The 12,896-nt window shown below is 51.8% G+C and overlaps 3 protein-coding genes across 5 annotated transcripts; all 3 read left to right on the top strand.

Moving 5' to 3' along the window:
- The first annotated feature begins 122 nt into the window (after positions 1-122).
- LOC101077530 (ERH mRNA splicing and mitosis factor) lies at positions 123-1,579 on the top strand. Its single transcript, XM_003978484.3, has 4 exons — positions 123-287; positions 742-829; positions 931-1,051; positions 1,321-1,579. The coding sequence occupies exons 1-4, from the start codon at positions 285-287 to the stop codon at positions 1,421-1,423; spliced, it is 315 nt and encodes a 104-aa protein (XP_003978533.1). The 5' UTR covers positions 123-284; the 3' UTR covers positions 1,424-1,579.
- Positions 1,580-2,338: 759 nt separating this feature from the next.
- Positions 2,339-5,196, top strand: LOC115248857 (BRD4-interacting chromatin-remodeling complex-associated protein-like). The gene is made up of 7 exons (XM_029832741.1): positions 2,339-2,449; positions 3,255-3,429; positions 3,644-3,689; positions 3,788-3,830; positions 3,932-3,997; positions 4,176-4,897; positions 4,995-5,196. The coding sequence occupies exons 3-7, from the start codon at positions 3,649-3,651 to the stop codon at positions 5,194-5,196; spliced, it is 1,074 nt and encodes a 357-aa protein (XP_029688601.1). The 5' UTR covers positions 2,339-2,449; positions 3,255-3,429; positions 3,644-3,648.
- On the top strand, positions 4,837-12,079 carry LOC115247215 (BRD4-interacting chromatin-remodeling complex-associated protein-like). Of its 3 annotated transcripts, XM_029828241.1 has the most exons (10): positions 4,837-5,478; positions 5,560-5,714; positions 5,829-6,062; positions 8,893-9,367; positions 9,443-9,552; positions 9,720-9,787; positions 10,093-10,241; positions 10,317-10,411; positions 10,480-10,582; positions 10,707-12,079. In XM_029828241.1, exons 1-10 carry the CDS (start codon positions 5,400-5,402, stop codon positions 11,306-11,308), a joined length of 2,070 nt encoding a protein of 689 aa, XP_029684101.1. In that variant the 5' UTR covers positions 4,837-5,399; the 3' UTR covers positions 11,309-12,079. The 3 variants fall into 3 exon arrangements, with proteins under 3 accessions (XP_029684101.1, XP_029684095.1, XP_029684091.1); XM_029828235.1 differs by having other exon boundaries at positions 4,837-5,714; positions 8,896-9,367; XM_029828231.1 differs by having other exon boundaries at positions 4,837-5,714.
- Positions 12,080-12,896: the final 817 nt, after the last annotated feature.

Below are 12,896 nucleotides of genomic sequence, written 5' to 3'. Positions count from 1 at the left end.
GTTCAAGAATAAAATAGCATATTGAGAGGCGTTGATAGTTTTTGCTGTTAAATTCAAGCCGTAGAATTTAATTTGGTTTTACTGCAGAGCAATTGACCATCTATTTGTAGACTACTGACCCTAACTGATAGATAAAAATTACAACCAACCACAACCAAAGGTTTTCCACAAGGAAAAGAGGAACAGGTGTTCAGCGTAGTTCTTCCGGTGTCATAGGTCAACTCGTCCTAGCAGCAGCGATCAAAGAAAATCCCGTGAAACCAACAAGAAAATATCTCCAAGCCATGGTTAGTATGCGTTAATATCTGGTTAATAGTTCACATGATTTAATATTCGACGAATGTTGTTACATATCCAAACAGAGTGTGTCTAAATGTTCGTGTTTAAACACGAATCTTGGTTTCCAGGGTTGCGCGCTAATGCTAACTGTAGCATGAATGTGGGGGATGTTTGCCCGTAGAGCGAGTGCAGTGAGTTAAAACGAGAAACAAGCATAACAACCTTTCTCTAGGGGTGCTTGCCTTTGTATTGTTTTCTGCTCCTTCAATGCTGACGTTAAATAACCAGGTTTTTTTTTTTTTTTTTTTTACATTCAACTTTTGGCTCTACGCAGAAACATGATTTGTATCACTAATTTTCCTACTTGAGTCCGTAAAGTAGCAAAAGCTTGAGTTGATAAATTGTGTAAAGTCTGGCCTGGATAATATGCCTTTGAAAGCCAACCTTCTGTCTTCGCTGCAGTCCCACACCATCCTGCTCGTCCAGCCCACCAAGCGGCCAGAGGGAAGGACCTACGCCGACTATGAATCAGTCAACGAGTGTATGGAAGGTAAGTGCAAGGAGTTTCCTTCTGCAGGGGATTTCTCCTTTTGCTCCTCTCTTTTGAGAGTGTGGACCAACATATGGTGATTGTGTGTGTCCCCCTCTCAGGTGTGTGTAAAATGTACGAGGAGCATTTAAAGAGGATGAACCCCAACAGCCCATCGATAACGTACGACATCAGCCAGCTGTTTGACTTCATTGATGACCTGGCTGACCTCAGCTGTTTGGTGTAAGTTTAAGGACAAACCGTGGGAGAGAATAGTGCATTAAGGGGAAATATTTTGGCACAAATTGCATTTAAATTATGATTTTATCTCTACTCAGTAACGCACTGTGTTATTAGTTGGTGTCTCACAGGTAAAAAGGGATGAAACAACAGCTGAGTTTCCATAGTTACTGCAGTTTTTTACTCATGGTAGCAGCTGGGTATTTGGCTTTAGGAAACTAGAACTGGTAGTGTGGCAGCTGAACCGGGATGTGATTTTCTTTGCGTTTCAGGTACCGAGCGGACACACAGACGTATCAGCCGTACAACAAGGACTGGATCAAGGAGAAGATCTACGTGCTGCTTCGTCGTCAGGCTCAGCAGGCGTCCAAGTAAAAGGCCTCTGAGGAACATGGAGGAGTTCTTACCATTGTTTTTCTTACCTGTACCTGTGTTTGAACCTGTGGGGGGGTGTTCAATGACAATTTATATTTCTGATGAAGGGAAGGAGGATTTGAATGCTTTACTGTCAATAAAGGTTTGATTTCAACAGTCTGTGTTTTTCCATCTTCCTCGTCGCTGTGTGTTCCACCTGTCATTGGTAAACCCGCACAGAACGTCTCAGATTGTGGAGACCCGGTTGGATTTGCTGTGGTGCCCAGGTCAAAATCGGCTGTTGCCGTGTGTCCCGTCCTGCTGGGATGCAGTTGAGTGCCGAGAGCAGAAATGATGCTCAGTGATGCAGGTTATCTCTTAAACTTGGATCCCGGCCACAAAAGGATGATTGTTAAGTCACAGGATTTTTAGGATAAACAGTTAACTCGTTTTTTCTGTTTTGTTTCTCTTGTGTTAAATTTGAAACCGCAGCTCTCACGGTGACGAGGGCCAATGTTCTAATCACTTCCTTTGGGCTGTGAAGCCAAACTGATGGATGTCAGATTTCCTTTGCACATTTTCTTTCCAGCGGCAAATGAGACGCGTCGGGAAATATCGATTTCCAACATCCCTCCCCGGGAACGTTTATACTTCCACGGACACGAGAGGATTTCAAGATCAATAGATTTTAATGGAAACATCTGTAGGTTGGTGGGCAGGGGCCGGCAGTGGGGCGCGTGTGTGCCGCCTGGCGGAGCGCAGAGCCCGCTCAGCCTCCTCTGCTGCAGCCGCCCCCTACCCCGCCTCCGCCGCCGCCGCCGCCGCCTCCTCCTCTCACCGTTGTATTTTTCCTCCACCTTTGTGTTGTGATCGGCTCTCCCAGTCTGTTTTTTCACACCCAGCCACCCGCCCCCTCCTCCTACCCCCTCCACCCCACCCTACCCCATCAACCACCCCCTCTCCTCCTTTTAGCATCTGAAAGGACCACTGAGTGAGAATCGATGGCGCAGAGGCCCGCTTGACAGGACAATAAACCACAAAGAAGCGGTGAGTTTTTCCCTCCTCATGCGCGTTTCTGCAGAATGGTGGAATTACTCTGATGGCACCGACGCGGGAGCTGCTCGAGGCGGCTGCGTGGATCTTTAACACAGAGCATCTTTTGTTACCGCGATATGATTTACAGCCGGCGGCAGCTGCCGCGTCCCAACCTGCAGAAAAGGAGCGGAATGATCCCCAATCTGAACCAGCAGCGCGTCGTGAAGGTGTCGGGACGCTGCTGGCTCATCCGCACACGTTCACCTTCTGTAACCCAGAAACGCAGCCTGGCCCTGTTATTGCAGCGGTGGATGGGGGGGTTCGGGATGCTTTTCATTGGGCGATGCGGTACCTCCAGGGTGTTAATGCGGTTCTCTGTTGTAAACAAATACGTGTCAGCGGTATCTGTGTGTGTGTGTTTGTTGTGGGGGGGGTCATGTTTTTACAGTAAGCGGAGCTTCTTGGAATTTGAACACAAGACAGTGAATATTTTGTTATAATTGGCTCCCAGCCACTGAAGCACCTTCACAGCTGTTTTGATGTGACATGGGGGGGTTCCTGTTTACAGCTGAGGGGCCGAGGCGTAACTGCCATGGCCACAACAATGGCTTCCATCTCCCCCAGGCAGCCTCAGGTCCACAGGATCCATAAATATGATGCTGCTGTTCTTGGTCTGGATCTGCTCCAGATGTGGGCCACAGCTGTGGAGCAGCTCATCAATCCCATCTCCGCGTTAGTGAGGAGTCATGGCGGCGACCTCGTGCGACCTGGCAGCCTGTGGCGTTGTGTTCCTAACTCTGCCTCCGCTCGTGTCCAGCTGCCCTCCCCAGGACGCAGCCATGCCCCAGCGGCGAGATGACCCGTCTACGCGCCGCCGCCTCGGCCTCTTGGCATCCCGCCGTCTACAGATGCTGAAGCCCGACTGTGACTTCCCATGAGGCCACCACCAGAACTCGGCTCAACTGCTCTGTATGGGGCTCCTCACATATGAAGTAGGTTGTGATGACGCGCCGCCTGGATGGGAGCAGGGCCGCACACAGATGCTGGAATGTGAATTTATTGGGTCAAGACGGGTCAGACATGGTGACACAAAAGCAGTGGAGGTCATGAGGAGCATTCAGGGATTTCAATGCATATTTTGGTTTTTTGATTGACCATTCAGTCCAGTCTTTGTGTTCTTCATGATGCTCCTCCTCTTCCTCATAGCTGACATGGAGGATGAAGATGGGACTTGCCTACTCGATGTTTTGTGGTGAGCCTGATCATCCCAACCACATGACTGGATCTGAGCATATTGTTTTAAAGCTGCTTTACCATGATTGGATGTCTTTGTCTCTTTGTTTTCCACAGTGATCCACAAGCCCTGAACGACTTCCTGCATGGAACAAATGAGGTAAAACAAGTTCAGGGAAAACCTGAGCTGTAACTACCTGTCTTTCAAAAGAGGCTGTCAGCCCAATCTGAACCCAATCGTGTCTGATTTAATTCCACCAGCTGCAGACTGAAGACCTCCTCATTAACTCCTCCTCTGGGGAGCCCTCCCTCTTTGCAGATGCCCCGGTGAGTGTCTGGCACCACAGCCAGCAGCCTCACAACAACCCACATTTGTCCCACGAGAGGCTTTTCTTCTCTCTTCTTGTAACAGGAAGTGCTTCCCGTTACCTTCTACTAATCGTACAAGTCTTTCTTCTCTCTTGTCTGTGGCTTTCTGTCGGCCCCCCACTGGTTCTGACTAAAGAGCCCCGTCTCTCTGCTGGGAGATGGTGGGGATTCCCCAGGAACACCTCCGCCTGGGTGCGTGGATCTGTCCTTCCTCGAGGAGGCTCTTCTGTCATCACCAGAGGGTGGTGAAGACACGCAGCTGGGGCAGGATGGGACACCCATGGAGGCGGAATATGAGGGGAAGAAGGGAGAGGTGGAGGAAGCGGATGAGGCAGAGGTACCAGAGGTGCAGTGTGATATCCTCCAACAGAGCCTGCAGGAGGCTGAAATCACAGAGCAGACCATGGCTCTGGAGGCAGGTCTGGCCCAACCGGGAGACAGTCTGTCCTTGTACTCACCTGCTCCTATCCTCCCTCCTTCTGATTCACCATTCCTACCCAAGTCTGTGACTTTACCCATCACCCCGGTGTTGCCCAGGGACACCCAGGCAGCAGTGGAACCCCCTCAGCCTTCCCTCCTTGCTGTCGGGCCAGGCTGCCCATCTTTAAAACCTGCTGCCCCTCCTCAGCTGATGGGACTTCTGCCGGGAAACGTGTTCCCTGCTGCTTCTCCAGACGCCTCCTTCTCTCTGAGTCCTGCCCAAGGATCTAGTATGATCATCCACAAGGCTGTTCCCAGCATAACCACAGGTCCTCTCAACAACCCCAGCCTGAGAACAACAACGACAGCACCAGGCATCATCTTTCAGCGTGCCCCTCTTCCCATCCAGCCCAAGCTACCCATTAGTATCCAGCCAAGGCTGGTTCAGATTAGCCCCAAGCCTTCTGGACAAAAATCCACAGCAGGTCTTACATTTGTCCCAGGAACTGCCTCACCAAATATTTTACTCTCCCAGACCCCTGGTCAGAAGCCTGCAGCTCCACCACCACACCTCAGCCAACAGCTACCCAAACCAGTCAGCCTGCAGTTGGTCAACCAGGGAGGCTCCTTTGTGCTCCAGCCTCAGGGACTCTTCCAAGGTCAAAACCAATTCCTTCTTCCAGGCCAGTCTCCAGTCACGATCTCCCAGCCAGTCAGTGCAGCTCGACCGTTGCTGACCACCAACCACCAAGAACCACTGCAGAGCCTGAATCCCACCACAAGGCAGCTTTTAGATGGATCTCAGATCTTAACTGTGCCCCAAAGACAGCTGAACTTCAGCCCTGTCTTTGCAACCCCCACGGGGCAGCTAGCCCTCCGCCAGGCCACTGTGCTTTCAGGACCTCTGCAGCTACAGTCAGCGCCCCCTACTGTCTTTCAGATGCCAGCACAATTGGCCGGAACCTACAGTGCAGGAGGGCAGGGACAACGAGCCACCCTGGTCCACACTCCTGCCCTTGGTAACCACATCACTCTGATCAACAGTTCAGGGGTGCTTCCCCCAGATCTCACTTCCATCTCCATCATTAATGGCCCCTCAGTGGTTCAGGGGCTTCCCTTCACTGCCCAAGCTCCTCAGGCTGCAGTGACAGAAGGACAGCTGAACCTCCAGCAGGCATCTGTGGTCTTTCTGCCAGAGAGATCCATCCAAGAGGAGAAGACCAGCTCTGACGAGGCCTTCAACAACTTAGCCCAGGTGAGCTACTTGTTGATGTGAGTTGCATCTTGGGAACTTTTTATTGCAACATGTTTTGTTTCATGAAAACCCAAACCGGTTTTGAAGCCTGTAATATATTTTTCCTCACTGCAGACCTATGGACATGTTCTCCAGCAAGTGTCTGTGCAGCCCAGCTCAGCAGGACACCAGCCCTCGTCTCCACCTTCAGTCTCCGTCCTTCAGTCTCCTCCTGAAGCTCCCCTGGGCCGTGATCGCCCCGCGGAGGTCCCCAAACCTTTGATGCCCCCAGCAAAGACGGCCAAGTTAGTGGAGGAGGCGACCCACTCCGTCAGCCAGAACGAGGCCTTCTTGCAGCATCTGCAACAGGTCAGAGCTTTGAAGCGTTCCTGCAGGGTTCCTCCCATAAAGGTGTCAGACCCCCAGTATCAGCATCATGGTGTCAGGGTTCCTCCCATAAAGGTGTCAGACCCCCAGTATCAGCATCATGGTGTCAGGGTTCCTCCCATAAAGGTGTCAGACCCCCAGTATCAGCATCATGGTGTCAGGGTTCCTCCCATAAAGGTGTCAGACCCCCAGTATCAGCATCATGGTGTCAGGGTTCCTCCCATAAAGGTGTCAGACCCCCAGTATCAGCATCATGGTGTCAGGGTTCCTCCCATAAGGTGTCAGACCCCCAGTATCAGCATCATGGTGTCAGGGTTCCTCCCATAAAGGTGTCAGACCCCCAGTATCAGCATCATGGTGTCAGGGTTCCTCCCATAAAGGTGTCAGACCCCCAGTATCAGCATCATGGTGTCAGGGTTCCTCCCATAAAGGTGTCAGACCCCCAGTATCAGCATCATGGTGTCACCAGCCTGATGAAGCTTTAGGAGCTCCTGACGCTCCCAAGAAGAATCCGGCTCCTTCTCATGGAGCCACTTTGGGGCCTCACGGCAGAACGAGCTGATATCAAAGCTTCAATGGGCCGAGGATGAAAAGCTTCTCGGATAATAATCGGTAGTTATTACTGCACAGTAGTTATTACTGTACAGTAGTTATTACCGCAGAGTAGTTATAACTGTACAGTAGTTATTACCGCAGAGTAGTTATTACTGCACAGTAGTTATTACCGCACAGTAGTTATTACTGTACAGTAGTTATTACTGCACAGTAGTTATTACCGTACAGTAGTTATTACCGCAGAGTAGTTATTACCACAGAGTAGTTATTACTGCACAGTAGTTATGACTGTACAGTAGTTATTACTGTACAGTAGTTATTACTGCAGAGTAGTTATAACTGTACAGTAGTTATTACCATAGAGTAGTTATTACTGCACAGTAGTTATTACTGTACAGTAGTTATTACCGCAGAGTAGTTATAACTGTACAGTAGTTATTACCGCAGAGTAGTTATTACCACAGAGTAGTTATTACTGCACAGTAGTTATTACCGCACAGTAGTTATTACTGTACAGTAGTTATTACTGCACAGTAGTTATTACCGTACAGTAGTTATTACCGCAGAGTAGTTATTACCACAGAGTAGTTATTACTGCACAGTAGTTATGACTGTACAGTAGTTATTACTGTACAGTAGTTATTACTGCAGAGTAGTTATAACTGTACAGTAGTTATTACCATAGAGTAGTTATTACTGCACAGTAGTTATTACTGTACAGTAGTTATTACTGCAGAGTAGTTATAACTGTACAGTAGTTATTACCATAGAGTAGTTATTACTGCACAGTAGTTATTACTGTACAGTAGTTATTACCACAGAGTAGTTATTACTGCACAGTAGTTATGACTGTACAGTAGTTATTACTGCACAGTAGTTATTACCGCAGAGTAGTTATTGCTATACAGTAGTTATAACTGTACAGTAGTTATTACCGCACAGTAGTTATAACTGTACAGTAGTTATTACCGCAGAGTAGTTATTGCTATACAGTAGTTATAACTGTACAGTAGTTATTACCGCACAGTAGTTATAACTGTACAGTAGTTATTACCGCAGAGTAGTTATTACCATAGAGTAGTTATTACTGCACAGTAGTTATTACTGCAGAGTAGTTATAACTGTACAGTAGTTATTACCGCAGAGTAGTTATTACCACAGAGTAGTTATTACTGCACAGTAGTTATTACTGTACAGTAGTTATTACAGCACAGTAGTTATTACTGCACAGTGGTTATGACTGTACAGTCGTTATTACTGCACAGTAGTTATTACTGCACAGTAGTTATTACTGTACAGTAGTTATTACCACAGAGTAGTTATTACTGTACAGTAGTTATGACTGTACAGTAGTTATTACTGCACAGTAGTTATTACCGCAGAGTAGTTATTGCTATACAGTAGTTATAACTGTACAGTAGTTATTACCGCACAGTAGTTATAACTGTACAGTAGTTATTACCGCAGAGTAGTTATTACCATAGAGTAGTTATTACTGCACAGTAGTTATTACCGCAGAGTAGTTATTACCACAGAGTAGTTATTACTGCACAGTAGTTATTACGGTACAGTAGTTATTACTGCACAGTAGTTATTACTGCACAGTAGTTATTACTGTACAGTAGTTATTACCACAGAGTAGTTATTACTGTACAGTAGTTGTTACCGCACAGTAGTTATAACTGTACAGTAGTTATTACCGTGTTGTAGTTATTACTGCATAGTAGTTATTACTGTACAGTAGTTATTACCGCAGAGTAGTTATTACTGCATAGTAGTTATTACGGTACAGTAGTTATTACTGCACAGTAGTTATTACCGTGTAGTAGTTATTACCGCACAGTAGTTATTACCGCACAGTAGTTATCACTATACAGTAGTAATTACCTCCACCAAGGTTATGTGAGAGCCCCTGTCTCCCTGTCTGTCTCCCTGTCTGTCTCCCTGCCTGTCTCCCTGTCTGTCTCCCTGTCTGTCTCCCTGTCTGTCTCCCTGTCTGTCTTCCTGCCTGTCTGTCTCCCTGTCTGTCTGAATGGATTCAGGGAGAGTTGATTGAATTTGCGTGATGTTCTGGGGGTCTTTGACCTCCCAAAGATCAAGGCCCAGGAGCTTTGATCCTGTAGGAACCAGACGTGACCGCTGGAGCTACTGTAGTTCTATTTTTAGGTAGAACAAGGTCCAGCTCAGGCAGCTCAGATGATCCAGGTTCCTGGGTGGTGCAGGTCTGCTGGACATTTTACACATGTCTCCCCCACAGCAGACACGTCTGTCCCCCGTCCCGTCCGAGCTGGTGGTCGGAGTGCTGCCGGCGGCCCCAGGGGAGATGCTGGCCTCCCCGGTCCCCAGGGACAGGGAGACCCGTCCCCAGACCCGGGACCCTGTGGACGGCGCTCTGATGCCTGACCAGTGTGTTGAGGTGTCGCCCCCTCTCTCGGACCCTGAAGACACGCCCATAATAAGCTCCACCCCTCCCCTTCAAGATGCAGAGACAGCAGCGAATTTCTCCCCCCCCACCTCAGCTCCAATCGGGCCGGCCGGACCTGAGGGTTCTGTTCCCCATCGTCCTCCACTCCAGTACCAGGGGTCCCATCAGATCACAAAGGCCTTATTTGCCCCAAAGCAGCAGATTCAGCCACCTGTGTCCCAGGTCCAGGTCCAGGTCCAGGTCCAGGTCCAGGTCCCGGCGCCTCAGCCGGCTGCCGACTCGGCTGTCCAACAGCACAAACACCACAGTGAGTCCCAGCGGTCGCCACAGTCGTTCGGCTCGGCGCCGCCTTCGCTCACCTTCACCTCTGTCGTCCCACCAGAGCCACCAGCTGCCTTGGAGACCAAGAGTACAGCGCTCGCTCCCGGTGCCGGTCCAGCCGGTCCAGCAGGCCAGGACGTCCAGGCCCAGCCGCCCCCGGCCCCGTTAGAGGTGAGATGATCCCACTGAGGAACCAGCTGATCCGTTTAGTGCTAATTGGACTGAAACCACCGATTGTGTTGGATGTAAATGTGAATTCCTCCGTCGTTTAAAGCTTGAATGCCACAAACACCTCATTGATGTTTTGATCGTCTTCATCCTTTCATCTAATCCTAAAGTCGTCTGGCCGCCGTCTGGCGGCTCCACGGAGAGAAGAGCGGCTCACGGCAGCGAAGCGCCGGCACAGGTAAGACGACCCTCCGACCATGGGGGGGTTATTCCTGCCAGTGGCTCCAGCAGCACCGCGGACAGATGAATAATTGATCCATTTTACTGCTTTGATCCCCTTGAACTCTTTTTTGGGTGGAGTTCACTTATCTTCTTGCAGTCACTCCATCCAATTTACTGCCACTGAAGTTACAATTTTCCACTGTTAGCCCTGTTAGCATATTTTGTGGTGTCAATGTAGCCAAAGTAGCAACAGTTTGCTAACAACAGTGTGTTAGCGGCTGCGTGCTAGCAGTAGATTGACTGTTTGGAACCGGTCTCCAGGTTCCAGCAGCGGATTAGCTCGGACCAAGCAGCGGTCCAGAGCCCGCCCATCAGGCCGGCCTTCTCTACGCTGAAGGATGCTGTGAGTCACCTGTTGCCGTATCATTCCTGCGCTGGACACCTGCCCACTCAGGAGCACTTTACCTCAGGTCAGAAGCTCTTGTTGGTAAAGGCTGTAACTGTAAATGCCCCCCCCCCCCTCATGACTGCGTCTCCTCTCACAGTGGACCAGGAGTTTGACATCGTGTCCAGTTTCCTGCTCAAACGCACCAAGGACATGGTCAACAAGTACAGGCAGCTCCTAGTCAGAGAAGCCCAGGTAAGGCCCCGCCCCCGTCTGTACAGGTGCGTTCTTCTCACGCGACCGTGGTTACCTGTGGTCCACAGCAGGAGAGTCCGTCGGCAGAGATGGTGATGCTGGAGCGGCTCTTCCTCCAGGCCGAGCGATGCGCTTTGGTGGAGGACAGGCGGCGAGTTCGTAGAGACCCAGGTCAGTGCATCACACCGTGGGGGGTTAGTGTTGGGGGTCTGGGGCTGGTGCAGGCTTTTGGGGGGGGGCAGAGTTCAGGTCTGGGTGCGTAGATGTCATGTGACCATTATGTCCTCCTTTCTAGAGTCAGTGATGTCATCCATGGCTGCCCCAGCATCGTCCCCCCATGGTGACCATTCCTTTGGCCCCTCCCACCCATCCTCCTCTAGCAGCCCCTCCTCTCCCCCATCGTGGTCCAGGCTGTCTGACCGCCCCCCAGGACTGAAGACGTACCGCTCCAGCTCCCGGGGGGCTCTCAGGCTCACCATCAAGCAGGAGTCCGGCTCCCGTAAGGTTGTTCACAACTCTGCCTGCGAGCTTGGACGCAGCCGCGACCACGGCGTGCCGCTGACCAATGGGGGCGGAGCCGTGGAGGCGCCAGACGGAGCCTCCGAGGATGCCGCCGGACCTCTGCCTGGGAGAGTTCTGCCCCCCCCTAGAGTTCCAGAGCCACGTCCGCAGGCTGGTCGTGTGGAGCCCCCTCCCGGAGACGTCACCCCCCCAAAACTGAAACGCTACAGGTTGGACGCGTCGCCGCGGCTGGAGCAGCGGTTCAACCCTCGAGAGGACAGCGTGCTGAGCGAGCACCTCCAGACCGCCATCGACAGCATCCTGGAGCTGCAGCGCCTGCAGGGGGCCCCCGCCGCCCCCGCCAGGGCGCCGCCTGGAGGGTCCCCTGTGCGCTAACGTGTCCCCAGAGACGACTCGCGTCAAAGTTTGTTTCTGGGGTTCAAAGATGAAAAACCCCCGATTGTTTAAAATGAGACGAGACGCAGACGCCCCCGAGGAGCCGCAGACGCCCCGAGGAGCCACAGACGCCCCCGAGGAGCCACAGACGCCTCGAGGAGCCACAGACGCCTCGAGGAGCCACAGACGCCCCCGAGGAGCCGCAGACGCCCCGAGGAGCCGCAGACGCCCCCGAGGAGCCACAGACGCCTCGAGGAGCCACAGACGCCCCGAGGAGCCACAGACGCCCCCGAGGAGCCACAGACGCCCCGAGGAGCCACAGACGCCCCGAGGAGCCACAGACGCCTCGAGGAGCCGCAGACGCCCCCGAGGAGCCACAGACGCCCCGAGGAGCCACAGACGGTCCCGAGGAGCCGCAGACGCCCCCGAGGAGCCACAGACGGTCCACGCTGGGAGGAACAGGAGCCATCCCCCGTTACTCCGTCCTGGTCGTCCAGATGATCCGAGAGCTTTTCATGAAAATGTGAAGTTCTTTTGGCATCGTGTCACAATTCCATGTGTGATGCACCTGTGCCAATTTGTGATTGCAAATGAGGAAAGGTGTGTGTGTGAGTGTGTGTGTGAGAGAGAGAGAGTGTGTGTGTGTGTGTCCTGCAGTGGGACGGTGTTTAACCCCCCCTGTGGGCTCCATTATTTCACCGTATTGACTCATTTTTCCAAAGAATTTCGATTTCGCCACATTTTTAAAACACCAGCAAAGGTCACGCCACAGACGGGGGCGGGGCTGAGGTGGGGAGGGTGGGGTAGGGGCGGGGTTGATGTGGGGAAGGCGGGGCTGAGGGGCGGGGTTGGGGCAGCAGAGTCCTTTTATTCCTTCTTTTATTTATTTACGGACCGACTGAGATGGTTTTCTGGACGTGTTTCCGCGTCAGCAATAACGAGCCGACATCGTTAGCAGCAGGGGTGATGCTGGGGGGGTTGATGGGGGGCTCAACCCTGAGGTCATCGTGGGATGTCCCATTTTAAATGGAGCCTCTTTGAGTCATCGCAGACCAAAAACGAGAAAAATCGTCCGTTTCCTGTTTCCACTGAGACTTCCCTTCGCGTTGCCACGGCAACATGGTTTCTGCTACATCTTACGTTAATGTGACAATCTCATGGTTTGAAATGTGAATTCCCGGGCCAATCGCATCAAATGTGAGGTCAAAGGTCAACTGTCTATTGGAAGTGTAGATCAAATCTAGCTGTGAGGGGGGGTGGGGGGGGGGGGGGAGCGTGCCTTAACCACCATCCAGTCTGCTCATGACGGCACCCTCGGAGCGCTGCAGCCTCTGGCGTTCTGACCGTTCCCAGCGATCCGACGCTCCTCTGCAGGGATTCCGCTCTTTTCCTGGGTGTTCAGGACCTGACGGGACTGAAGAGCCGCAGTTTCTTATGCAGTAGTTTGTTCTTCAGGTGGAAGCAGCAGATGAAGCGAAGCTGCAGCCGACGCGTCCCGATCCGAGGGCCCGGCGCTCCGAGGGGCCGGCGCTCCGAGGGGCCGGCGCTCCGAGGGGCCGGACCTGCGGCTGACTCGAGCCTTCGGGGG

The sequence above is a fragment of the Takifugu rubripes genome, chromosome 2 (genome assembly GCF_901000725.2).
Source record: "Takifugu rubripes chromosome 2, fTakRub1.2, whole genome shotgun sequence".
Taxonomy (NCBI): Eukaryota; Metazoa; Chordata; class Actinopteri; order Tetraodontiformes; family Tetraodontidae; genus Takifugu; species Takifugu rubripes.
This window is presented reverse-complemented; position numbering and strand designations above follow the sequence as displayed.